Source organism: Coregonus clupeaformis, chromosome 21, assembly GCF_020615455.1.
Source record: "Coregonus clupeaformis isolate EN_2021a chromosome 21, ASM2061545v1, whole genome shotgun sequence".
NCBI classification, from domain to species: Eukaryota; Metazoa; Chordata; class Actinopteri; order Salmoniformes; family Salmonidae; genus Coregonus; species Coregonus clupeaformis.
In genome coordinates, this window is record NC_059212.1 from 20839878 (window position 1) to 20864885 (window position 25008).

Below are 25008 nucleotides of genomic sequence, written 5' to 3' on the forward strand. Positions count from 1 at the left end.
CTAGCCACTGGGATTTTTGCCCATTCTTGAAGGCAAAACTGCTCCAGCTCCTTCAAGTTGGATGGGTTCCGCTGGTGTACAGCAATCTTTAAGTCATAGCACAGATTCTCAATTGGATTGAGGTCTGGGCTTTGACTAGGCCATTCCAAGACATTTAAATGTTTCCCCTTAAACCACTCGAGTGTTGCTTTAGCAGTATGCTTAGGGTCATTGTCCTGCTGGAAGGTGAGCCTCCGTCCCAGTTTGAAATCTCTGGAAGACTGAAACAGGTTTCCCTCAAGGATTTCCCTGTATTTAGCGCCATCCATCATTCCTTCAATTCTGACCAGTTTACCAGGAAAAACATCCCCACAGCATGATGCTGCCACCACCATGCTTCACTGTGGGGATAGTGTTCTCGGGGTGATGAGAGGTGTTGGGTTTGCTCCAGACATAGTGTTTTCCATGATGGCCAAAAAGCTCAATTTTAGTCTCATCTGACCAGAGTACCTTCTTCCATATGTTTGGGGAGTCTCCCACATGCCTTTTGGCGAACACCAAACGTGTTTGCTTATTTTTTTCTGTAAGCAATGGCTTTTTTCTGGCCACTCTTCCGTAAAGCCCAGCTCTGTGGAGTGTACGGCAGATACTCCATGCTGCCACCCCAGTACTTCACGGTTGGGATTGTGTTCTTCGGCTTGCAAGGTACCTCCTTTTTCCTCCAAACATAACGATGGTCATTATGGCCAAACAGTTCTATTTTTGTTTCATCAGACCAGAGGACATTTCTCCAAAAAAGTACGATCTTTGTCCCCATGTGCAGTTGAAAACCGTAGTCTGGCTTTTTTATGGCGGTTTTGGAGCAATGGCTTCTTCCTTGCTGAGCGGCCTTTCATGTTATGTCAATATAGGACTCTTTTTACTGTGGATATAGATACTTTTGTACCTGTTTCCTCCAGCATCTTCACAAGGTCCTTTGCTGTTGTTCTGGGATTGATTTGCACTTTTCGCACCAAAGTACGTTCATCTCTAGGAGACAGAACGCGTCTCCTTCCTGAGCAGTATGATGGCTGCGTGGTCCCATGGTGTTTGTACTTGCGTACTATTGTTTGTGGTACTTTCAGGCGTTTGGAAATTGCTCCCAAGGATGAACCAGACTTATGGAGGTTTACTATTTTTTTCTGAGGTCTTGGCTTATTTCTTTTGATTTTCCCATGATGTCAAGCAAAGAGACACTGAGTTTGAAGGTAGGCCTTGAAATACATCCACAGGTACACCTCCAATTGACTCAAATGATGTCAATTAGCCTATCAGAAGCTTCTAAAGCCATGACATAAATTTCTGGAATTTTCCAAGCTGTTTAAAGTTTCTTCCTCACCTTTCACAGGGAAACTTAACTTAACTTTGAATAAAATGGCCTATTGAAAGAATCCCTTAACTCAATGCTGTTCAGATTCACTCATCTTTAGTCCTGACTGTTGTCTTTACAGATAGTTTTTACATATACTTCCATTCACATAAATATGTGTTATTTGCCAGAGAAACACAGGCACTTTGGGAATTACATCAGATTTGAAATCAAAATCAGGCTGAAGACTCCACCGTTGTCCTTTTGACATTTTAAAATTAAGCGTTTCTCGTGTCGCATAAATAATTATGCGAACAAGGAGGGTTTTCTCCTCCTTCCTTTCCTGGCCTCACTTTTACTGCCTGCTGAAGTGAACCATGGCTTGGCATTTTTGCAATTCCTCGTCCTCATCTCCCTGGTTCACATACATGTCTGATACTGTCTCCAGGCAGCTATAAACTAGCCACCCGCCCCAGTTCTCAGAAAGGAGAGGCCTCTCTCTTTCTCCACACCGCTCCCTGTTCCATTCTCCTTACCAGGAACCCACTTTCAAAGAATCCAACGAAGGGAGCCAATCCAGTACTGCCAATCCAATCCAGTCCTAGGCAGCAGATGTAGGAACCAGCTGGAACTGCGCTCGTTTTTATTTGCAGACTTTATATTGCTTTGTCAATATACACTGAACAAAAATATAAATGCTATGTAAAGTGTTGGTCACATGTTTCATGAGCTGAAATAAAAGATCCCAGAAATGTTCCTTACACACAAGAAGCTTATTTCTCTCAAATGTTTTGCACAAATTTGTTTACATCCCCATTAGTGAACATTTCTCCTTTGCCAAGATAGTCCATCCACCTGACAGGTGTGGCATATCAAGAAACGGATTAAACAACATGATCATTACAAAGGTGCACCTTGTGTTGGAGACAATAAAAGGCCACTCTAAATTGTGCTGTTTTTTTCACAACACAATGGCCACAGATGTCTCAAGTTTTGAGGGAGTGTGCAATTGGCATGCTGATTGCAGGAATGTGCACTAGAGCTGTTGCCAGATAATTTAATATTAATTTCTCTACCATAAGCCAATGTTGTTTTAGAGAATTGGCAAGAACGTCCAACCGGCCTCACAACCACCTGGATTGTGCAACATTTGCCCAGTATTCTTTTCAAAATTCTTCAAGCTCTGTCAAATTGGTTGTTGATCATTGCTAGACAACCATTTCCAGGTCTTGACATATAGATCTTCAAGCAGATTTAAGTAAAAACTGGAACTCCGTCAAGAGTGGTACTCTGTAATGTGTTGTTGCATTTGCCCCAAACATAACGCTTTGTATTCAGGACATAACGTTTATTTCTTTGCCACATTTTTGCTGTTTTACTTTAGTGCCTTATTGCAAACAGGATGCATGTTTTGGAATATTCTTATTCTGTACAGTCTTCCTTCTTTTCACTCTGCCATTTAGGTTAGTATTGTGGAGTAACTACAATGTTGTTGATCCATCCTCAGTTTTCTCCTATCACAGCCATTAAACTCTGTAACCGTTTTAAAGTCACCATTGGCCTCATGATGAAATCCCTGAGCGGCTTCCGTACACGCCAGCAACTGAATTATGAAGGATGCCTGTATCTTAGTAGACCAAACCAAAGTATAATTAATAACTTCATCATACTCAAATGGATATTCAATGTCTGCTTCGTTTAATTTTACCCGTCTAGGCTTGCCATAACAAAGGGGTTGAATACTTATTAACTGAAGACATTTCAACTTTTTCATTTTGTAATTCATTTGTAAACATTTCTAAAAACACAATTCCACTTTGACATTGTGTCACACAATATCCCATAATCTCAATTTAATTCATTTTTAAATTCAGGCTGTAACACAACAAAATGTGTCAAGGGGTGTGAATACTTTCTGAAGGAACTGCATGTTGGTGTGCTGTGGCTCTAGCTAGGTAATAAAAGCTGAATCGTAGGTTGCCGTCACTCCTGGTGTACAGACTAGGTCATATCCCGACTAAAGTGGCCCAGACAACTAAAATATTTTTTTTTTGAGTAAACTGAAAGACTCAATACTGCTCTGGCTAAGAGTAAATGTAAAATGGAAATGTAAATGAGTAGGGGGGGCAGGGGGGTAGTTACAGTAGGGGAAAGGCCAAGGTAATACATTGCTGTCACAATGACTGCGGGTCATACCAGGCAAAATACATGGCTCCATCTATAAAGTGTTCTATCTACAGCAGGGATGGGGGCCACAAAGAAACGGAACTCATCATGAGGGGCCATGGTGATCAATGGGCCCCACCCTGGTCGGTAATTCAACCATGCTTACGACAAGTTTAGAGAGCTGGCCGCTAGACTAATTTAGCAATCTGAAAATGTTTAGCTGACATAGGCTAATTGAGTGACTACTGATGCAGAACCAAATTTCAAAATTGCACCTTGTGTATTCTATTATTCTAACTCTCAACAGTAAGTTCAGACCCTGACTGAGTTCTTAAAATAATAATAAAAATATATTTCTCAAAGGTTAAACCCGACCAATGCAATCTTAAAGCTGGAATCTTTAATGATGAAACAGCCAAGTCCGTTTGCCATATTACAACAACAAAGAAGTTACTGCAAACAACGAACAGTTTTTCCCCCTCGGGACTTCATTGCACGCGCGATAGAGCACAATATGTACTGCAATTGTTTTACCATGCTGCGCGTCGGCTGTCAGATCAGCCCAAAAAAACAAGAACTGTGTTGGGGTGGCCAGTGGCGCCGTTTCCCCCTACTGAGTATTCCATCTTTAAGAATGAATCTCCATTTCTCTGCATGAAATATCTTCGGCTGAATGGCTCTAAAGCCCTCATGAGTCAAGAGAGCGACACAGAAAGGGAGGGAGGGAATGAATGTGGGAGAACTAGCCATGTCTTGCATAACCAGACTGATGGAGAAGATACAGTGCAAATACTGTTGCTTCAAATAGCAAGGCCTTATCCAATCTGCTTCAGCCATACCACCGCCTGCTTTTCACCAACTACTGTGAGAAGATAGTAAGCAAATGCAACATTTTATGCTTGATAATCACACAATTTAGTGAACATGGCTGAATGTCAGACGATTTTATTCGGTGTAGAAGTCTAGAAATAGGCGCTAACTGGAGAGGCTCGGCTGGTGAGCGTGTGAGCAGACCTTTAAACTTATACACAGACTACCCATTCCATTCCAGCGTGAATAAAGCTGTTTACTGTTATCACATGATTATACTGCTGTTCTGTTTTTCTGTGCCCCTCTCTCTCTTTTCTCTTGTGTACTCTATCTGCTCACTCTCTGCCTATTTGTCTCTCTCTCTCCCCCCAATGGCTGCTTCCCGGGCATGTTGACTTGCAGGCCTGCCTGCCAGCACGCAGACTGCCAAGTTGGTTCTAATTGAGTAATGATGTGTTGGTGCTCTCACCAAAAACTCAGATGACTCCAGGGCCACAGCTGTTTTTCTAAAAGAAAGAAAGAAAGAATAAGAAAAAAAAACGGTATTCCTTTGCACAAAAACCCAAGCAACTCCAAGCGTGAGGGAGAGATGGTAGAGGGGTATTCTTCTGGAGGAGTATAGGGTGATTCCTCACGAAACTAGACCAAAAAAAGAACATGATGGTTTTGGGATTTTCATGAAATGTAATCCATAGAAGGTTGTTTGGAAGAAGGTGCCTTCAGAGAGTATTCACACCCCTTTACTTTATCCACACCCCTGACCAGTCATGTGAAATCCATAGATTACGGCCCTATTTATTTATTTATTTCAATTGACTGATTTGCTTATATGAACTGTAACTCAGTAAAATCTTTGAAATTGTTGCATTTTATATTTTTGTTCTGTGTGTGTGAATGAATAAATAATAAATAAATACAAACACCTGGATTGTACAATATTTGCCCATTATTCTTGTTTAAAGTTCTTCAAGCGCTGTCAAGTTGGTTGTTGACCATTGGATGAAGAGGACCCTCCCACCTATAGAAGCTGGTTGAGGATGGACAAGGATGCCTTCAATTGCCTGTTGAGGATGGTGGAGCCACAGACCAGAAGTAGGGATACACAACTCCGTGAGGCTATTCCTGCAGGGGAGTGCCTAACAGTAACCCTGAGATACCTGGCCACGGGGCTTACTTTCTCCGCTTTAGAATACACCTTCCGTGTGAGTCAACGCAGTATTTAAAAAATTGTGATTTAGACCTGCAACGCCCTGTATGAGAGCCTCAGGCAAGAATACATGAAATTGCCGTCGACAGTGGAGGAGTGGGAGGCCATTCCAAGGAAGTTTGGGGAAAGGTGGAACAACCACAGTGCCTTGGTGCCCTAAACGGCAAACACGTCGCCATACAGTCTCTACCGAATGCTAGTTCCCATTGATTTGCGCTTTTCACACCAAAGTACGTTCATCTCTAGGAGACAGAACGCGTCTCCTTCCTGAGTGGTATGACGGCTGCGTGGTCCCATGGTGTTTATACTTGCGTACTATTGTTTGTACAGATGAACGTGGTACCTTCAGGCGTTTGGAAATTGCTCCCAAGGATGAACCAGACTTGTGGAGGTCTACAAATTTTTTTCTGAGGTCTTGGCTGATTTCCTTTGATTTTCCCATGATGTCAAGCAAAGCGGCACTGAGCTTGAAGGTAGGCCTTGAAATACATCCACAGGTACACCTCCAATTGACTCAAATGATGTCAATTAGCCTATCCGAAGCTTCTAAAGCCATGATGTCATTTTCTGCAATTTTCCAAGCTGTTTAAAGGCACAGTCAACTTAGTGTATGTACACTTCTGACCCACTGGAATTGTGATACAGGGAAATAATCTGTCTGTAAATAATTGTTGGAAAAATTACTTGTGTCATGCACAAAGTAGATGTCCTAACCGACTTGCCAAAACTATAGTTTGTTAAAAAGACATTTGTGGAGTGGTTGAAAAACTAGTTTTAATGACTCCAACCTAAGTGTATGTAAACTTCCGACTTCAACTGTAGATGTTGGTACCAATGGCCGGGTCAGCGATGGAGGTGTCTGGGCCAAGTGTGGCCTGAGCAGCACACTGGAGGAAAATACAGTCCACATGCCACCTCCAAGAAGTCTTTCAGGAAGAGAGGTCCCCGTGCCCTATGTTGTGGTGGCTGATGAGGCGTTTGGCCTGAAGCCCTACATCATGCAGCCTTCCCCTCGGACACAGCTGGATGAGGAAAAGGAGATCTACAACTACCGCCTCTCCAGAACGAGGAGGTGTGTGGAGAACGTCTTTTGGAATTCTGGCAAAGTGGTGACCATCACCAATGCAGCATGCGTGCTGCACAACTTCCTCAGGTCTCAACCCCTTACCTGCCATGTGTGCACATTCCATGGCCACTGCTGCACGCTCTTCAAGTTTGTCTCGCTTCCTGCTGGGTTGACTTGGGGTAGGAGGGAGGGTTGAAGGGGTTGCCAGGGAAAGTTCGGCACCAAGGTTGTCGGTACTCACACTGGTTTCTATAAAGTCCCGTAGAAACATGAGCTGGCTATAATATTTCCATTTGGAATTATACACATCTGCTCCTGATTCAGATCGCTTGGCACAGACCATCTTGTGCTCTCATTTTTTTCAGCTCTTCCACTGCAAACACAAAGAATGTATTACCATGCGAGCTGTATATATGTTTTGGTTATAATACAATCAATACACCTATACATGGGATTTGAAATTAATTTTGTTGTATGAATTGTATTAACTAGATACTTTGCATCAGTATACATAACCCACTTCCTAGATCAGAAAAGTGGGAGACCACAATTGATATCCCATGACTAATTAGGAACAATCATCACATTCAGTTTACAAATTGCTGCTGGCGCTGCAAGCCATCAAAGCTTGCTGGCGAATTATCTACAGTGTGTAGCTAACTACTCCGGCTTGCTTGATACGTAGTCAGCTAGGTAGCCAACTGGCTAATATTAGCTTGCTATAGGCTAATAACACAGGGAAAGGCGCCAATTCTCCGGCGCACTAAAGATTGTTTCAGAACCGTGGACAACGCGGGAGAAAGCGCATTTGTTATAAAACAATATTAGATTTATTAGTGTTGCATCATTATTTGTACATAATATAACGATATACAATTTCAGTATCGCATGTTTTAGCGGGATGGACTGTGCCATCCCCGTGGATTAGTCCGCAGAGACGGGCACAAATCAGACAGGTGTCTTGTGCACATTAGTTTTTTTAAGTATTGTGACTGCTCGACTAAAGAAACCTCGGTCAGCCTATCGACCAAACAATCGACCAGTCGACTAAATGGGGACAGCCCTAATAAATAAATAAATACATATATAGCTCTGTCAGGTTGGATGGGGAGCGTCGCCCCACAGCTATTTTCAGGTCTCCAGAGATGTTCGATCTGGTTCAAGTCCGGGCTCTGGCTGTGCCATTCAATGACATTCTGAAGCCACTTCTGCGTTGTCTTGGCTGTGTGCTTAGGGTCGTTGTCCCCACAGCATGATGCTGCCACCACCATGCTTCACCGTAGGGATGGTGCCTGGTTTCCTCCAGACGTGACGCTTGGCATTCAGGCCAATGTTGTGAAATTGTTAGATATTACTGCACTGTCGGAGCTAGAAGCACAAGCAGTTCACTACACCCGCAATAACATCTGCTAAACACGTGGATGTGACTAATAAAATTTCATTTGAGTTGATCTTGGTTTCATCAGACCAGAGAATCTTGTTTCTAATGGTCTGAGAGTCCTTTTGGTGCCTTTTGACAAACTCCAAGTGGGCTGTCGTCTGGCCACTCTAGTGGCTTCCGTCTGGCCACTCTACCATAAAGGCCTGATTTGGTGGAGTGCTACAGAGATGGTTGTCCTTCTGGAAGGTTCTCCCATCTCCACAGAGGAACTCTGAAGCTCTGTCAGAGTGACCGTCGGATTCTTGGTCACCTCCCTGACCAAGGCCCTTCTCCCCCGATTGCTTAGTCTGGCCAGTCGGCCAGCTCTAGGAAGAGTCTTGGTGGTTCCAAATGTCTTCCATTTAAGAAAGATGGAGGCCACTGTATGTTCTTGGGGACCTTCAATGCTACAGAAATGTTTTGGTACCCTTCCCCAGAACTGAGCGTAACGTAACAATGTGGAAAAAGTCAAGGGGTCTGAATACTTTCCGAAGGCACATATACTTATTTATTATAATTTTTCTGAAATTCATATTTTCAATTGTGGGATAATTAGAATCAATCAGCAGGTAATGTCAGTGGGAGAATGTCCCTTTCTGGGGGTGCGGGGTTCCCCTCAACGGCATTTTGAAACGTGCAGGATTGCCTGTTTCTTTTGGTGGGTTGATTTCTGAATGTCGGTTCTCCCTCCCTCACATCTTGATATCGGGCACACGCTTGCAGTATGTACATGCACCCCTCTCTCTTTCCCTCTTTCCTCTGTCGCTTTCACATAGGCACACACAAACACACTCTCTAACTCCGCCCCTGCAACCATGACTTGTCATGTGGAAGTGTGTGTGACATTTATGGAGGGGAGGGTGTTTTTAAATGTGCATATGTGAACGCGAGTAAAGAGGAAGAGCGTGCTTACTGCATGCGCTTGCCCGGTATCGAGAGGTGAGGGAGGGAGAACTGACATTCAAAAATCAACCCACCGAAAATGCGCGCTGCTGCTTGCTAGCGCAGGCTAACACTCACCCTCCGAAAAGCAGGCAAAGGTTCCATGTTTAACGTGCAACGGATAGAGCGAGAAAGAGAGAGCGAGAGGGGCGGAATGTGCTGACGCAGTGTTTTTCGTCTTAACTCCCCAAATTAATAATCAGCGCGGTTTAGCCATGCACTGCCAGGAGCAGGAGGCTGCCAAGCTCTGGCCTCGGGAGCGGTGGGCCCGAAAAGGAGGCCCTGGCAGCCAGCCACAGGGCTTTTGCTTGTTCAGGATTTTTTATTCAGTCCTTTATTGTGCTCCGCTCAGGCAAAGGGCCAAGGCGAAACAAACACAGAGAAATGACTGGAGGGGTGGAAAAAGGAGAGGGAGGAGAGGGAAAATAAAAAGGGAAAATGGGATCTCTTTTTTTCTCTCTTTTGCCTCACTCCCTCGCTCTGTTGCCTTTCCCTCTCCTCCTCACTCACTCACTCACACACACACACACACACACACACACAGTGTGACTGAAAACATGTTTGGTTTACTGCATAGGGTAGTTGTGGTGAGGGTGAAATGTCGACAGTTTCTGTCGACAGTTTTGGCACTGGTTTTGTGTTGTCTCCCTTTCCTTTTGGCACATTGCTTCTCTAGGAGTATTTGTATTTTTGAACAATGTAAATGTAATGTATACTACTCAGTCTCTGGAGTCTAGACGATAGTCTTTTTGGCTGCCTCCAACTGCTGTTTATGGGATATGTGGTCTTCATTGAGCAAATATGAAATGAAAAGCACATACGTTGTAAAGGACAAGCAATAGTCTCGTCGTGCTCCTCTGTCAATGGAGGCCTCCTGGAGTCCGTTTTAAGGTCTTGTCAGAAAATGTAACCATCATTTGTGTTGTTTCAGCTGTTTCTCTTCTGGATTTGACCGAGCAGTTCACACCGCCAGAAACTGCTCCCCCTACCCTGGTGAACCTAGTGATGGCCATTGAGAAGAAAGGTACACAATGCAACACACAGCACATAAACAGGCATACACAGTAAACTTACATAGTAGTGGTCATTCAGAGGAGAGGTACTCATAGGTTTTGGAGTAATGGAATACTGTCTAATACCTCCACAGACTGCACCGCCACACTGTTGTTTATTTGTCGCTGACAGTTTGATTTATTCTCACCTGTGTGCCGATGGTGCCATACAGTGATACAGGACAGGAGGCTACATTCACACTGCATTATGGAGGAGGTCTTTGTTCACAGTTTCTCGCTTTTACACATTCGACACACACACACACACCCTTCCTCCCACTCTAACCAATTCCACAACATTGTGTGAAATATACACGTTTTAGACAGACGTGTCAATTTCATGTTTCTGCCCGTACAACGTGTAAATTACACATTTTCATTTACATCGCACATTCAACAATTCCACTCTTTCGAGGAACCATTCAGACATTTGAGAATGGGTTGTTTCATTGCCACTGGCCTCTCAGACTCTTAAGCCATCTAGACTAACCTATGTCCCAAATGGTGCCCTTTTCCCTACATACAGCTCTGGTCAAAAGTAGTGCACTGTATAGGGGAAAAGGGTGCCATGTGGGATGCAGCCTGAAACACTTCCTCTAACTGTTTCTTCCACACAGATTGGTCTCTTCCTCTAGCCTCCATCATAGCTCCCCGGAGTGTATTCATAATCACATCCCTACTAGGGATGGGCATGAGTAATCAAGTACTCGAACTGATGTCAAAACTCGATCTTTACCAGAGATTTATTTATATTTTTTATCTAATACTGTAAAACTTTTTGGTCGGAATGTTGTCTTTAAGACAACGTTAATTTGCTTTGACTCTAGTGTTCCATTTGTACATGTGCATTTGCGGGACATAAAAAAAAATAAAACCAGCCAAGCATTACACAGTTCTGCTCCTTAAAGTCCCTTTCCCTTCCGTGTCTCACTCAATTGCGTTCCGACCGCTCCCTCTACACGCGTGCTGAGTGCGCCGACAGAAATAAATGCATATAAAAACGTATCTAACTGATGGGATACACAAGCAACATTCCTTGCCAAATGACAACAGTTTTAAAATACGTACATTTTAAATGGGCTGGTTGACTGAAGTAGGGAAATATGTGTTCCAACAATGAGCTGCAGTTTTGGAATAACTGGGTAATTTTCCGTTTAGGCTATTTTGCAGTTGTCGCTAGTTACCACAGCCACAAAGTCACAATTGGCTATATCGTCAAAGTTCATGTAAACAAAAATGTTGATAAAGACAAAGAGCGTATTTTCATAAGAATCATTCAACCTAGGCCTACTCGCCAAACGGAAGTCCTGGCCATAATTCATCCACATGCGGTGTTGAATGTAGAATTATTCAAATCCATTTAGAAAATTCCAAGGAACAGGCATAATAAAGTAAATCGAACATCTGTATATCGAAAAGAAGACCGATTTTGGTTTGTAACCCTGAAAAACATCTTTCAACTTGCCAAATCAAATTCAATTCAATTCCCATTCAAATGATTACGCTTTGAGAATAACTGTTCCAGATGCGAGATGCGAATCACAATTATATTACATGTTTTTATACTATAGAATAGGTGTCTTTACTGTGATAAGGCTCGGTAAATAAGAGCTACATTATCAAAACAAGGCTATGCCATTGCCCAGCCATAGGCTTCTACAAGCAAGCACCACACTGCAGAGGTCACTACCTTTTTGAAAATTGTGTTCCACAATATAATATAACCAGTTGATATTACTTTCAATAAATGAATCTTAAATGGCACTTGTTTTTTTATTGACTGAATATGAGTCAATTTAGCAAGTAGGATTTGCTATCTGTAATGGTTATGATAAATTAGGTATTGTTGCTCATAATTAGGTACTGTTGGCATATAGATAAATGCACAAAGGTTTTCCTTTGCCACCCTTGTTCTAAAAATAGCTTCTTTTTTTCCAAGTACTCATGTGATTACTCAAACAGTCAAAAAAGTTAAAATGCCCATCCCAAATCCCTAGGGTCTTTATGTTTCATGTGACCATCTGTATGTGTCTGTCATGCCAAGTCAGGCAGTCATGCATACTATAGAGGGGCTTGTTTTAGAAGGCTGATGAACTATCGTCTTGATTCGTCTGCAGGTCTGGACTGCAAAACACTGTACAGGACACCTGTCGCATCCTCCAACTCGGAGAGCCCAACACAGAGCCGGAGTGGTGGTGAGTTACTCCTATCACGCTGCAACTGTATTTGTTCAGTTCGAATTATTAGTATAGTATTGACACATCATTGATCCGCGAAATGAAGTGTTTTGAACGACTGTTACATTTGTGGGGGTGAGTTATCTTATTAGACTTTAAGTGTAGCAGGCAATTTTATATCCAATTTGCAGTAACAACACTTTCTTTGTACAACCTCTATAAATTATACATGTATACCTTTTCTCAAACCCATAGTGCATGGTAAGACTTGCTGCACTATTAGCATATAAATGTAGGAATATCATGCACGTAATGCATTCAAAATGCTCCCAATGCTTTTCCATGTGATAAATCTGACTGAATGAAATGCAGCTGGCCGGACCCACTGACTGTTTCTCTCTCTCTTTCTCTCTCCTTCTCATTCCCCAGAGGTGGAGTCTGGGTCAGGTAGTGACGTGGGCGCCTTGTCGGAGTGTGTGCTCCGCTACTTGCAGGAGCTGCCGTCTCCGGTCATCCCCCCCGGTGTTTACCCAGACCTGCAGGCTGTGCTGCAGCATGGCGCCGCGGGTACATGCCACATTTCACTGACCCCTGCTTGTGCGCAACCATTGCCCCCCCCCATCCCCATCCCAGACGAAACAGACCTAGGCTATAGGAAGTAATATGCCCAGTGTGGAGCCCTGGAGATGAGCTTGTCACAGGCATCCCAGAAATGTTGTAAGATATAAAGCTACCCTGGTCCCCGGGGATGTCAGGGACTTTGTGTGTATGTGTGCTGAGAGTTCCTTTTTGTGTGTTCCCACTTGTGTGTGTGAGTGAGTAAGGGGCTGTGGTAACACGTGGTCCGCCTCCTCCCACAGACGTGACGGCAAGCAGCAGCGGAGGCAGGGAGCTGAGCCTGGTCCTGGAGAGGGCCACCAGCGTGCCCCTGCACCACCGCCTCACCCTGCAGTACCTGCTCACACACCTGGGCAAGGTGGGCCAGGGCTCCCAGCTCAACGGCCTGGACCCTCACACCCTGGGCCTGGTCTTTGGGCCGCTGCTGATCCGGCTCAGCTCTGCCACTGGGTGAGTAGGAAAATCCATGATCTAACATCTAAGGATAAATGAGCTTGCACACTGCTCAAACAATGCCCAACAAACTTCAATATTCTTATGTTGGCAATAGTTGGTTGTTTTTACAATGTTCTAAAGCCGCCAGACAAATGCCAACAAACAACAGAGTTGGGTCAGTGTATGCCGCTCATCTGTGTTGGTTGACGTTTTTGGGGGTAATATTTTGTCAAATTCGGCATGTTCAATCAGCGTTTGGTGTTAGGACTGGGAGTATTGTGTGAGCAGTGTTCAAGTAGCTTAATGGATTGCATTCATACTGTATAAACTGTTGCTTTTCACTAGTTTTTAAAGCGCTTTACATTGTATTGGGGTAACTAACCTCAAACCCCACCCTTGTGATACACAGCAGCCATTTTGTGTCAGGTTGCTTAGTTACCACACAGCTAGTGAATATCCTACCACACTACCACATAGCTAGCGATAGCCTCTTGAGACATACAAGAGAGGGCTCCAGTGGCACTGGGTGAGTGGAAGGACATGTGATTGTTAGAGCTCTCTCCCTCGTGTGACTCAAGAGGAAATCCCTAATGCTAAATGCTGTTATTACAGACTGTAGCTGAGTACTTTTCCCCTCCCTGCTCAGCACCATGTGTTTGAATGACCTGACTGAACATCTTATGACCACGTGTCTTACTCCCTGCTGTTGTTGATTGACAGGTGGGAGGTGGGGGAGGAGTTCCCTGCACTAGTACTGGAGAGGCTGTTGATGGAGAGGGCCATGGGACAAGAAGTCCCGCCCCCAGGTATGGAGGATAGATACAGTGCTTTAAAATGGAGGGCTCGATAGAAATTAATATAGAAACTGGAATGGATGGAAATAGTGTTTTAAAATGGTTTGCACAGAATAATGGATTGTACTATTTACTGTGCATAACTTAGTGCTGATTTGTACAGACCAAAAAGCACACAAAACATCCCCAACTAAAGATGATTTGGCTTGTATGTCAGGATCTGTATGTGTTAATGAGACTTTTTATGTTGAAAATCTCTTGTGATGTTTGCTTGTCTAAAACATTCTAATCTAATGGGGTTTTCGGTTTTATCCGTGTGTTTGTGTATAGCTCTACCAGTCAAGCCAATGAAGGCCAAAGCCACGACTACAGCCATGACTGAGACTCAAATACTGAGTGATTCTGAGTGGTACTGGGGGGAAATCTCCAGGTAAAGAGCCACTCGTGTATCAATAACATTTCTAAATCCTCAATTAAATAATTTACTACATCAACAAAATAGTTTTGGGGGGAAAAAACACTAAAAGAAATCAGCTCCAAGTGATTTTAATTTAGGAAAACTGTTCCAAAGTATTCCCACGCATAAGAGAGATACAGTGAGGGAAAAAAGTATTTGATCTCCTGCTGATTTTGTACGTTTGCCCACTGACAAAGAAATGGTCAGTCTATAATTGTAATGGTACGTTTATTTGAACAGTGAGAGACAGAATAACAACAAAAAAATCCTGAAAAACACATGTCAAAAATGTTATAAATTGATTTTCATTTTAATGAGGGAAATAAGTATTTGACCCCCTCTCAATCAGAAAGATTTCTGGCTCCCAGGTGTCTTTTATACAGGTAACGAGCTGAGATTAGGAGCACACTCTTAAAGGGAGTGCTCCTAATCTCAGCTTGTTACCTGTATAAAAGACACCTGTCCACAGAAGCAATCAATCAATCAGATTCCAAACTCTCCACCATAGCCAAGACCAAAGAGCTCTCCAAGGATGTCAGGGACAAGATTGTAGACCTACACAAGGCTGGAATGGGCTACAAGACCATCGCCAAGCAGCTTGGTGAGAAGGTGACAACAGTTGGTGTGATTATTCGCAAATGGAAGAAACACAAAAGTCTGTCAATCTCCCTCGGCCTGGGGCACCATGCAAGATCTCACCTCGTGGAGTTGCAATGATCATGAGAACGGTGAGGAATCAGCCCAGAACTACACGGGAGGATCTTGTCAATGATCTCAAGGCAGCTGGGACCATAGTCACCAAGAAAACAATTGGTAACACACTACGCCGTGAAGGACTGAAATCCTGCAGCGCCCGCAAGGTCCCCCTGCTCAAGAAAGCACATATACAGGGCCGTCTGAAGTTTGCCAATGAACATCTGAATGATTCAGAGGAGAACTGGGTGAAAGTGTTGTGGTCAGATGAGACCAAAATCGAGCTCTTTGGCATCAACTCAACTCGCTGTGTTTGGAGGAGGAGGAATGCTGCCTGTGACCCCAAGAACACCATCCCCACTGTCAAACATGGAGGTGTAAACATTATGCTTTGGGGGGGTTTCTGCTAAGGGGACAGGACAACTTCACCGCATCAAAGGGACGATGGACGGGGCCATGTACCATCAAATATTGGGTGAGAACCTCCTTCCCTCAGCCAGGGAATGGAAAATGGGTCGTGGATGGGTATTCCAGCATGACAATGACCCAAAACACACGGCCAAGGCAACAAAGGAGTGGCTCAAGAAGAAGCACATTAAGGTCCTGGAGTGGCCTAGCCAGTCTCCAGACCTTAATCCCATAGAAAATCTGTGGAGGGAGCTGAAGGTTTGAGTTGCCAAACGTCAGCCTCGAAACCTTAATGACTTGGAGAAGATCTGCAAAGAGGAGTGGAACAAAATCCCTCCTGAGATGTGTGCAAACCTGGTGGCCAACTACAAGAAACGTCTGACCTCTGTGATTGCCAACAAGGGTTTTGCCACCAAGTACTAAGTCATGTTTTGCAGCGGGGTCAAATACTTATTTCCCTCATTAAAATGCAAATTATTTTATAACATTTTTGACATGCGTTTTTCTGGATTTTTTTCTCTCACTGTTCAAATAAACCTACCATTTAAATTATAAACTGATCACGTCTTTGTCAGTGGGCAAACGTACAAAATCAGCAGGGGATCAAATACTTTTTTCCCTCACTGTATAAGTGATCTAATACAAATGTAAGCAATGTTTGAAGTGGTTATGTTTTAGTTAAATATTATCTGTTTGGGCTTCTTGCGGTCAATTTGCAATCTGTTATTTGTAATTATGTTCCGGACCCCTGACCATCCGTTCAAGAAAACATCAGCCCGTGGCTGAATCTAGTTGATGATCCTTGGCCTATAGTATTTATTTATTTATTTATCCAGTTTTTGTGTGGATTAAAACTGGATTATAGTAAACACTATTGTAGATTATGGTATAGGATAATCGGCACTCATGAAACAGCTGATTGTCGTTATGTGCAAGTCATTAAGTTGTATTGTATGTTCACCCAGAAGTGAAATCTTGCGTAATTTGGTCAGCTGCGTGATTAACGTCTTTGTTCATTCGGAGCTATTGCTGCTCGTTATCACAGGCATCCCATTTAGTCCTGGCAGATTCTTTGGTCTACACGCAGAATCTGCCCACAGGAGATGATATTATGAAGGATGTGGTGCTCTCATGAATTCACATTCCCCTTCAACTGTGCCATTGTGTTTCCAGGGAGGAGGTGAACGAGAAGATGAGAGACACCCCTGACGGTACGTTCATGGTCCGCGACGCCTCCAGCAAACTGGAAGGAGAGTACACACTGACCCTCAGGTGAGAGGCTGCTCCTAGTATCAAGGAATACAGTATATTTCTTATGTAAAGAGTAGAGGACGGTCAACATTACCATTTACTAAACTCCTGTGAATAGTTGATTCTGAGTATGATTTTTGATCTCCTTTTAGAATGTGGAATGTAAGTTTGCTATTGCGATACTTGGGTCTTCAGTTCATGTTTGAAAAAGAGCAAATTATTTAGTTCAAAAGATCTACAGAATGAGTCTTAAGGAAAGCAATGTCACTTTCACAGAGATTTCAAATTGATTTCTCATCATTGACATTGATTTCTCACCGTTTCTCCACCACAGGAAAGGAGGCAACAACAAGCTGATAAAGATCTGCCACCAGGGAGGTTGCTATGGCTTCTCCGAGCCGCTCACCTTCGCCACGGTGGTGGAGCTCATCAACCACTACCGCCACGAGTCCCTGGCCCAGTACAACGCCAAGCTGGACACCCGGCTCCTCTACCCCGTCTCCAAATACCAACAGGTACCTACTTATACTACATGTACATTGACAACAACAGACAACTTTACTGTCCATCGAATTTAAACTTTATCCTATTGCTGGCCTGCCTTTCAAACCTTTGGATTACCACTGCTGCAACAATCTTCTGTAGTCTATACCAGAACCACAGATGCATAGTTCAGCCAACTCTGAGATGTACACTTTCTTTGTTTTGTTTTTTCTCCCACACCTCAAATTCCAAGACATTGCTGTTAAGAGTGCAAGTTAGAATGACATTTTCATGGAACGTTTGATTTAGTTCCTGCTGAATTTGTATTGCAGCATCATTGTCTTCCCACTTAATTGACTGCTTTGTGAATATTCTCGCTGACAATTGGATAACGTTGCTTTCCTCAGGAGCAGCTGGTGAAAGAGGACAGCATTGAGGCGGTGGGCGAGCAGCTGAAGGTGTACCACGAGCAGTACCAGGAGAAGAGCCGGGAGTACGACGTGCTCTACGAGGAGTACACCCGCACCTCACAGGTACTATACTGCTTCCTGTAGTGTGTAGGGCGTACTGGGTCCACACTTCTGACTTCTGGAACACACCTCTGTCTCAGGCTCTGTTCCAATACTCTGAAATTTGCTATTTTTCTTGTATCCTTCTTTTATCCTTGCTCTGTAACCAATGATCTGAAAGGACAGGTGAAAACAAAATGGTGGATATTCACATCCCTCCTAACTGCCATGAGTGGAACAGCGAAGAAAATAAGACTCCATTTGAAAGTATTTCAAAGTCCTGTGTGGTTTAGTTGGTAGAGCATGGCGCTTGAAATGCCAAGAGATGTGGGTTTGATTCCCACTGGGGCCACCCATATGTAAAATGTATGCACACATGACTGTAAGTGGTTGCAAAAGGAGAGGAACCGAAGAGAGGATCCCACTGGTCCCATCATGCCCCATGCTGACTCGTGTTCCCCTGTATGTCATTGTCAGGAGCTCCAGATGAAGCGCACGGCTATCGAGGCCTTCAGTGAGACCATCAAGATCTTCGAGGAGCAGTGTGAGACCCAGGAGCGCTACAGCAAAGAGTCCATCGAGAAGTTCCTACGCGAAGGAAACGACAAGGAGATCCAGAAGTAAGCATTTGCCTGTCCATAGTGACATGGGTATTTCGACTACAACTCGTGTCAAACTAGTACCTCTGTATGTACGTAGGCTGTATTTTAAGACAATTTAAAACATCAGTCAATGTATTGTAAAGAACATTCAAACCAGAATACTACCAATGAACCCCAGAGGCGATTTGTCATGGGGCTTTTTTCCCCACTCACTTCAGGATCCAGAGCAACTCGGAGCGTCTGAAGTCTAGGGTGACGGAGATCCACGACAGCAAGAGAAAGCTGGAGCAGGATCTGAAGCAGCAGGCCACTGACAACAGAGAGATTGACAAGCGGATGAACAGTCTGAAGCCGGACCTGATTCAGCTAAGGAAGATCCGGGACCAGTACCTGGTGTAAGAAAATACAACACTATAGAGCCATTTTTTGTTTACCCTCAAACGTCACGTTTGAGTGACGCGCACGCATCCCGACATCAAAAAGCTCTGTAGCAGGATCGCTAACGCTGATGTCAGAACCTTAACAAACTTAAGTGAGTGATGACCATGAAAACACTCAAGACTGATGGCTATAGCTATGTTCAACAAGTTATATAATTTAGCTATGCTATGAAGATTATATATTATATTAGTATTTGTTGACTGAATTGAAGTGGAATGGAGTGCAATTCTGTTTCTTGCAGATGGTTGACACAGAAGGGGACGAGGCAGAAGAATATCAATGAATGGCTGGGCATAAAGAACGAGGCAGAAGAGTAAGTGACAAAGCTGCAACATTTGGCAAGTGTTTAGATTGCATGTTATAAGCTATACCCGTTGGGTGCATCTGTAAAACTTGAATTTGAAACTGTTGCCTTGTATTCTGTATTGACGTCATATTCTTGTTGTATTCTGTATGGACGGCATATTGATGTCATATTCTTGTTGTATTCTGTATGGATGTCATATTAATGTATTTTTGGGGGGGTATTTTATTAGGATCCCCATTAGCTGTTGCGAAAGCAGCAGCTACTCTTCCTGGGGTCCACACAAAACATGACATAATACAGAACATTAATAGACAAAAACAGCTCAAGGACAGAAATACAGTGAGGGAAAAAAGTATTTGATCCCCTACTGATTTTGTACGTTTGCCCATTGACAGAGAAATGGTCAGTCTATAATTTTAATGGTAGGTTTATTTGAACAGTGAGAGACAGAATAACAACAACAAAATCCAGAAAAACGCATGTCAAAAATGTTACAAATTGATTTGCATTTGAATGAGGGCAATAAGTATTTGACCCCCTCTCAATCAAAAATATTTCTGGCTCCCAGGTGTCTTGGCGATGGGCTACAAGACCATCGCCAAGCAGCTTGGTGAGAAGGTGACAACAGTTGGTGCGATTATGTGCAAATGGAAGAAACACAAAATAACTGTCAATCTCCCTCGGCCTGGCCTGGGGCTCCATGCAAGATCTCACCTCGTGGAGTTGCAATGATCATGAGAACTGTGAGGAATCAGCCCAGAACTACACGGGAGGATCTTGTCAATGATGTCAAGGCAGCTGGGACCATAGTCACCAAGAAAACAATTGGTAACACACTACGCCGTGAAGGACTGAAATCCTGCAGCGCCCACAAGGTCCCCCTGCTCAAGAAAGCACATATACATCCCCGTCTGAAGTTTGCCAATGAACATCTGAATGATTCAGAGGAGAACTGAATGCAAATCAATTATAACATTTTTTACGTGTGTTTTTCTGGATTTTTCTGTTGTTATTCTGTCTCTCACTGTTCAAATAAACCTACCATTAAAATTATAGACTGATCATTTCTTTGTCAGTGGGCAAACGTACAAAATCAGCAGGGGAACAAATACTTTTTTCCCTCACTGTACATCAATTTAAAAAAGGCACACATAGCCTTCATATCAATACATACACACAAACTATCTAGGTCAAATAGGGGAGAGGCGTTGTGCCGTGAGGTGTTGCTTTCACTGTTTGTTTTTTAAACCAGGTTTGCTGTTCATTTGAGCAATATGAGAGAACTCAGAGGGTTTTCTTTAATGGAAGCTTCTCAAATGTCAAACATGTAAAGTGTGGTGTACTGCAGGGCAGCTCTCTAGGCCCTCTACTCTTTTCTATTTTTACAAATAGCCTGCCACTGGCATTAAACAAAGCATGTGTGTCCATGTTCTTGTTGTAAAAATTAATTTACAAAATGACAATTATGTCATTGCAACCAATTCTGCCCACTGAGAATGATGAGGTTGCCTTTCCCTAAAAGCCGCAATGCTTTTAAACTCTGCACCAGCTCCCCAAAAGTATGGCCAAAAGTAATCCTAACACTGTTATAAAGGATTTAGTAAAACATCCAGTGAGACGATGAGTCATTAACACCCTGTCTCCCTACTACAGCTCCTACTCGCTGGTGGAGGAGGACGAGGGCTCGTCCCACCACGACGAGTGCACATGGTACGTGGGCGACATCAAGCGCACCCAGGCAGAGGAGCTGCTGAGGGACAAGTGTGACGGCACCTTCCTCATCCGAGAGAGCCAGTCGCAGAAGAGCTCCTACGCCTGCTCCGTGGTGTAAGTGTTTATTTCAGTGTGTTACATGTCAGTCAAAAGGGCGAAGACTATTCTTTGATGGGTTGAACTATTTAAAACTGGCAAAGAAAATGTATGTTTTACCTCCCACCTGTTGTTGGCATTCCCCCAAATGACCATTGTACACTGTGCCATTTGATAAAGAGGATACCAAAGGGGAGACCAATATAGCTCCTGGGTAGGTCAAAGCTGTGTGCTGGAAAACCTTGGTAGTGCATGGGTGAAGTTGGGGCTTCAGACCAGCCCTAATGTCTCACTTAAAATGTAGTTTTAGTGTTTAATTACAAATGAAATATGTCTATTAGTGATTCCATAAAACACTAATTGAGCTCGCTCTGTCTCCCCCAGTGTGGACGGTGACGCCAAACACTGCGTCATCTACAAGACGGATAAAGGCTACGGCTTCGCCGAGCCCTACAACCTGTACGGCTCCCTGAAGGACCTGGTGTTCCACTACAAGCAAGAGTCCCTGGTCCAACACAACGACCAGCTGAATGTAACCCTGGCCTACCCAGTCCTCACCCAGACCCAGAAGCAGCACCCCAGATGAGGGGCAGCGTGGCACGACGACCCCGAACGGTGACCAGCATTTCTAAAGCATGGCAAAAAAAGCACACTACGTACTACAGTACCAGCCGCAGTAAACATGAGACAAAAACCCTGTTCGTAGACTAAAAACAACATAAGCACAGACCATAGTTAGAAGAGCAAGAAGGAGCGAGAGGAGAGGGGAGAGAGTCAGGGAGCTGGAAGGTAAAGATACTGGATGGAGCTTAGATTTTTTTTGCCTTGGCACCCACTTACCCTTCTAGACTAAGGCCTGAGCTGTCAGTCCTAGTAAGGACTTTGCTAACCTGGCTGCTCACCACACCGCACTTCACACCAACGAGAGCTAAGAGACTTTGGTGCTGGGGTGGGGGCACGGTGGCGGGGGGGGATGCACTTCAGCTTTCAGATACATGGTGCTGGAAAGGCGGGGTGAGGTGGCTTTGACAAACCAGTTAGATGCTATAAAAAGCTTGCTTAAGTACCATAGAAAGAGCCTTGATTGACCACAAGCCTGTGTTGGGAAAGAGGGGAACTACAGTGAGGGTCCCACTGCTGATTTTGGGACTGATAATGTCTTTGTCAGTGGGTAAACGTACAAAATCGGCAGGGGATCAAATACTTTTTTCCCTCACTGTATGTAGGGTGGGATGTTGGGGGGAGGGAGAGGGGGGCATGACAGAAAGCTACAGCTTTAGAAATATCTATATATATATTTTTTAAGTTTAATTTACTGGACTCTCCTCCAGTTTGTTGTAAGATATATACATTCTTTATAAAAATAGATTTGGTATATTTGTTGTATTGTGGATGGATTGATAGATAGAGAGATGGATAGATAGATAGATAGATAGATGATATTCACAATAGATCAAATATATATATTGATGAATGCAGTTTCTAAAGGGATTCAGGTTTCCCTTTCCATTTAATCATGGGTAGTGGAGAAATCCCTGCAGCTCGTTTCTTATTTCTAATTAGCTCTTCTAGTGCTTTCTTTTATACTGTAGCCTGTAGCCATGATGGACTAAGGTATTACTGTTAGTATTCTTCAGATGTTTTCATTTCTATGCTAATATACTCACAGATCATCGATCTATCAGATCTTAACTCTCAGTACTGAATGGCTTAGTCTCTAGGAAGCCTATGCGGTGTTCGTTTACAAGCACTTGCATTTTTTGTCGCAGCGTTACTACTACTTACGGTACTTCCACTTTGAGCTTGACTGTTGTTTTTATTTGACACAAGCTTGATTCACAGAGCTGTAGAACATTGTTGTACAAAAGAAAAAACAGATAATTGTAGAAAGCCGTTATGATCCATATATCTACCGACAGTAACAGGCAGTGTGACTGTCAAACAGAAAGTATTGAATGCTTTTCTTTTCAACGGTGTCACCCTGCAGGGGAAACTGCTGGAGGATGCACGGTATCCAGCTAAACGTGAGCCAAATGAAGGATGTCTTTTCATGTAGCAAAAAAAGATTGGATCCTTTTTTAAAGTAAGCATGACCGGTCCGGGAGATTTTCCATAAGTACCATATGTATGGAAATCCTTATTTTGTTTAGTACCTAGACACTTGCTCTAGTACTTGTGCTGTTTTAATTGCACATGTCTTGTGTATAGACCTGTATAATGCACAAACAATAGTAAGTGAATAAGAATACAGTGCCTTGGGAAAGTATTCAGACCCCTTGACTTTTTCAAAATTGTGTTACGTTACAGGCTAATTCTAAAATTGATTATATTGTTTTTTTCTTCATCAGTCTACACACAATACCCCATAATGACAAAGCAAAAATAGGTTTTTAGAATTTTTGGCAAATGTATTACAAATAAAAAACTGAAAAATCACATTTACGTGAGTATTCAGAATCTTCACTCAGTATTTTGTTGAAGCACCTTTGGCAGCAATTACAGCATCAAGTCTTCTTGGGTATGACGCTACAAGCTTGGCACACCTGTATTTGGGCAGTTTCTCACATTCTTCTCTGCAGATCCTCTCAAGCTCTGTCAGGTTGGATGGGGAGCGTCACTGCACAGCTATTTTCAGGTCTCTCCATCGATGTTAGATCGGGTTCAAGTCCGGGCTCTGGCTGGGCCACTCAAGGACATTCAGAGACTTGTCCCGAAGTCACTCCTGCATTGTCTTGGTTGTGTGCTTAGGGTCGTTGTCCTGTTGGAAGGTGAACCTTCACCCCAGTCTGAGGTCCTGAGAGCTCTGGAGAAGGTTTTCATCAAGGATCTCTCTGTACTTTACTCCGTTCATCTTTGCCTCGATCCTGACTAGTGTCCCAGTCCCTGCCGCTGAAAAACATCCCCACAGCATGATGCTGCCACCACCATGCTTCACCGTAGGGATGGTGCTAGGTTTCCTCCAGACGTGACGCTTGCCATTCAGGGCAAAGAGTTCAATCTTGGTTTCATCAGACCAGAGAATCTTGTTTCTCATGGTCTGAGAGTCTTTAGGTGCCTTTTGGCAAACTCCAAGCGGGCTGTCATATGCCTTTTACTGAGGAGTGGCTTCCATCTGGCCACTTTACCATAAAGGCCTGATTGGTGGAGTGCTGCAGAGATGGTTGTCCTTCTGGAAGATTCTCCCATCTCCACAGAGGAACTCTAGAGCTTTGTCAGAGTGACCATCGGGTACTTGGTCACCATCCTGACCAAGGCCCTTCTCCCCCGATTGCTCAGTTTGGCCAGGCGGCCAGCTCTAAACTTCTTCCTCCATTTAAGAATGATGGAGGCCACAGTGTTCTTGGGGACATTCAATGCTGCAGAATTTTTTTGGTACCCTTCCCCAGATCTGTGCTTCGACACAATCCTGTCTCGGAGCTCTACGGACAATTCCTTCGACCTCATGGCTTGGTTTTTGCTCTGACATGCACTGCCAACTGTGGGACCTAATATAGACAGGTGTGTGCCTTTCCAAATCATGTCCAATCAATTTAATTTACCACAGGTGGACTCCAATCAAGTTGGAGAAACATCTCAAGGATGATCAATGGAAACAGGATGCACCTGAGCTCAATTTCGAGTCTCATAGCAAAGGGTCTGAATACTTATGTAAATAAGTTAATTATTTGTAATTCATTTGCAAACATTTCAACAACAACAAAAAATATTTGTCATTATGGGGTATTGTGTGTAGATTACTGAGGATTTGTATTTATTTAATACATTTTAGAATAAGGCTGTAACGTAACAAACTGTGGAAAAAGTCAAGGTGTCTGAATACTTTCCGAAGGCACTGTAGATTTACAGACACACTCACTGTCGAGTGAATCCCTCCACAGGTACTGAGCAGTACTTTTGTTGTGTGGCTTAAGGAACTTACTCTGCCGACTCTTCTATTCCTTTTGCATAGCACAGACTTTGTTCGCGTGAAGACACTTCAGCCAAATTTCTAACGTTGATTCTTGACTAAACGAAGCCTCATGTAATGAAACTGA

At 43.5% G+C, this 25008-nt stretch overlaps 1 protein-coding gene across 1 annotated transcript in view; it reads left to right on the forward strand.

The window, feature by feature from the left end:
- LOC121535055 (phosphatidylinositol 3-kinase regulatory subunit gamma) overlaps positions 1 to 21936 on the forward strand; it is a 45193-nt gene extending 23257 nt beyond the window's left edge. The window contains exons 3-16 of the mRNA XM_041841746.1: positions 9870 to 9962; positions 12108 to 12185; positions 12597 to 12734; positions 13028 to 13235; positions 13941 to 14026; positions 14345 to 14444; positions 16746 to 16844; positions 17158 to 17338; positions 17714 to 17839; positions 18293 to 18435; positions 18636 to 18812; positions 19100 to 19171; positions 20819 to 20992; positions 21359 to 21936. Coding sequence (XP_041697680.1) covers positions 9870 to 9962; positions 12108 to 12185; positions 12597 to 12734; positions 13028 to 13235; positions 13941 to 14026; positions 14345 to 14444; positions 16746 to 16844; positions 17158 to 17338; positions 17714 to 17839; positions 18293 to 18435; positions 18636 to 18812; positions 19100 to 19171; positions 20819 to 20992; positions 21359 to 21560 — 1877 coding nt within the window. The 3' untranslated portion in view covers positions 21561 to 21936. The remainder of the gene's footprint in view (positions 1 to 9869; positions 9963 to 12107; positions 12186 to 12596; positions 12735 to 13027; positions 13236 to 13940; positions 14027 to 14344; positions 14445 to 16745; positions 16845 to 17157; positions 17339 to 17713; positions 17840 to 18292; positions 18436 to 18635; positions 18813 to 19099; positions 19172 to 20818; positions 20993 to 21358) is intronic.
- The last annotated feature ends 3072 nt before the right edge of the window (positions 21937 to 25008 follow it).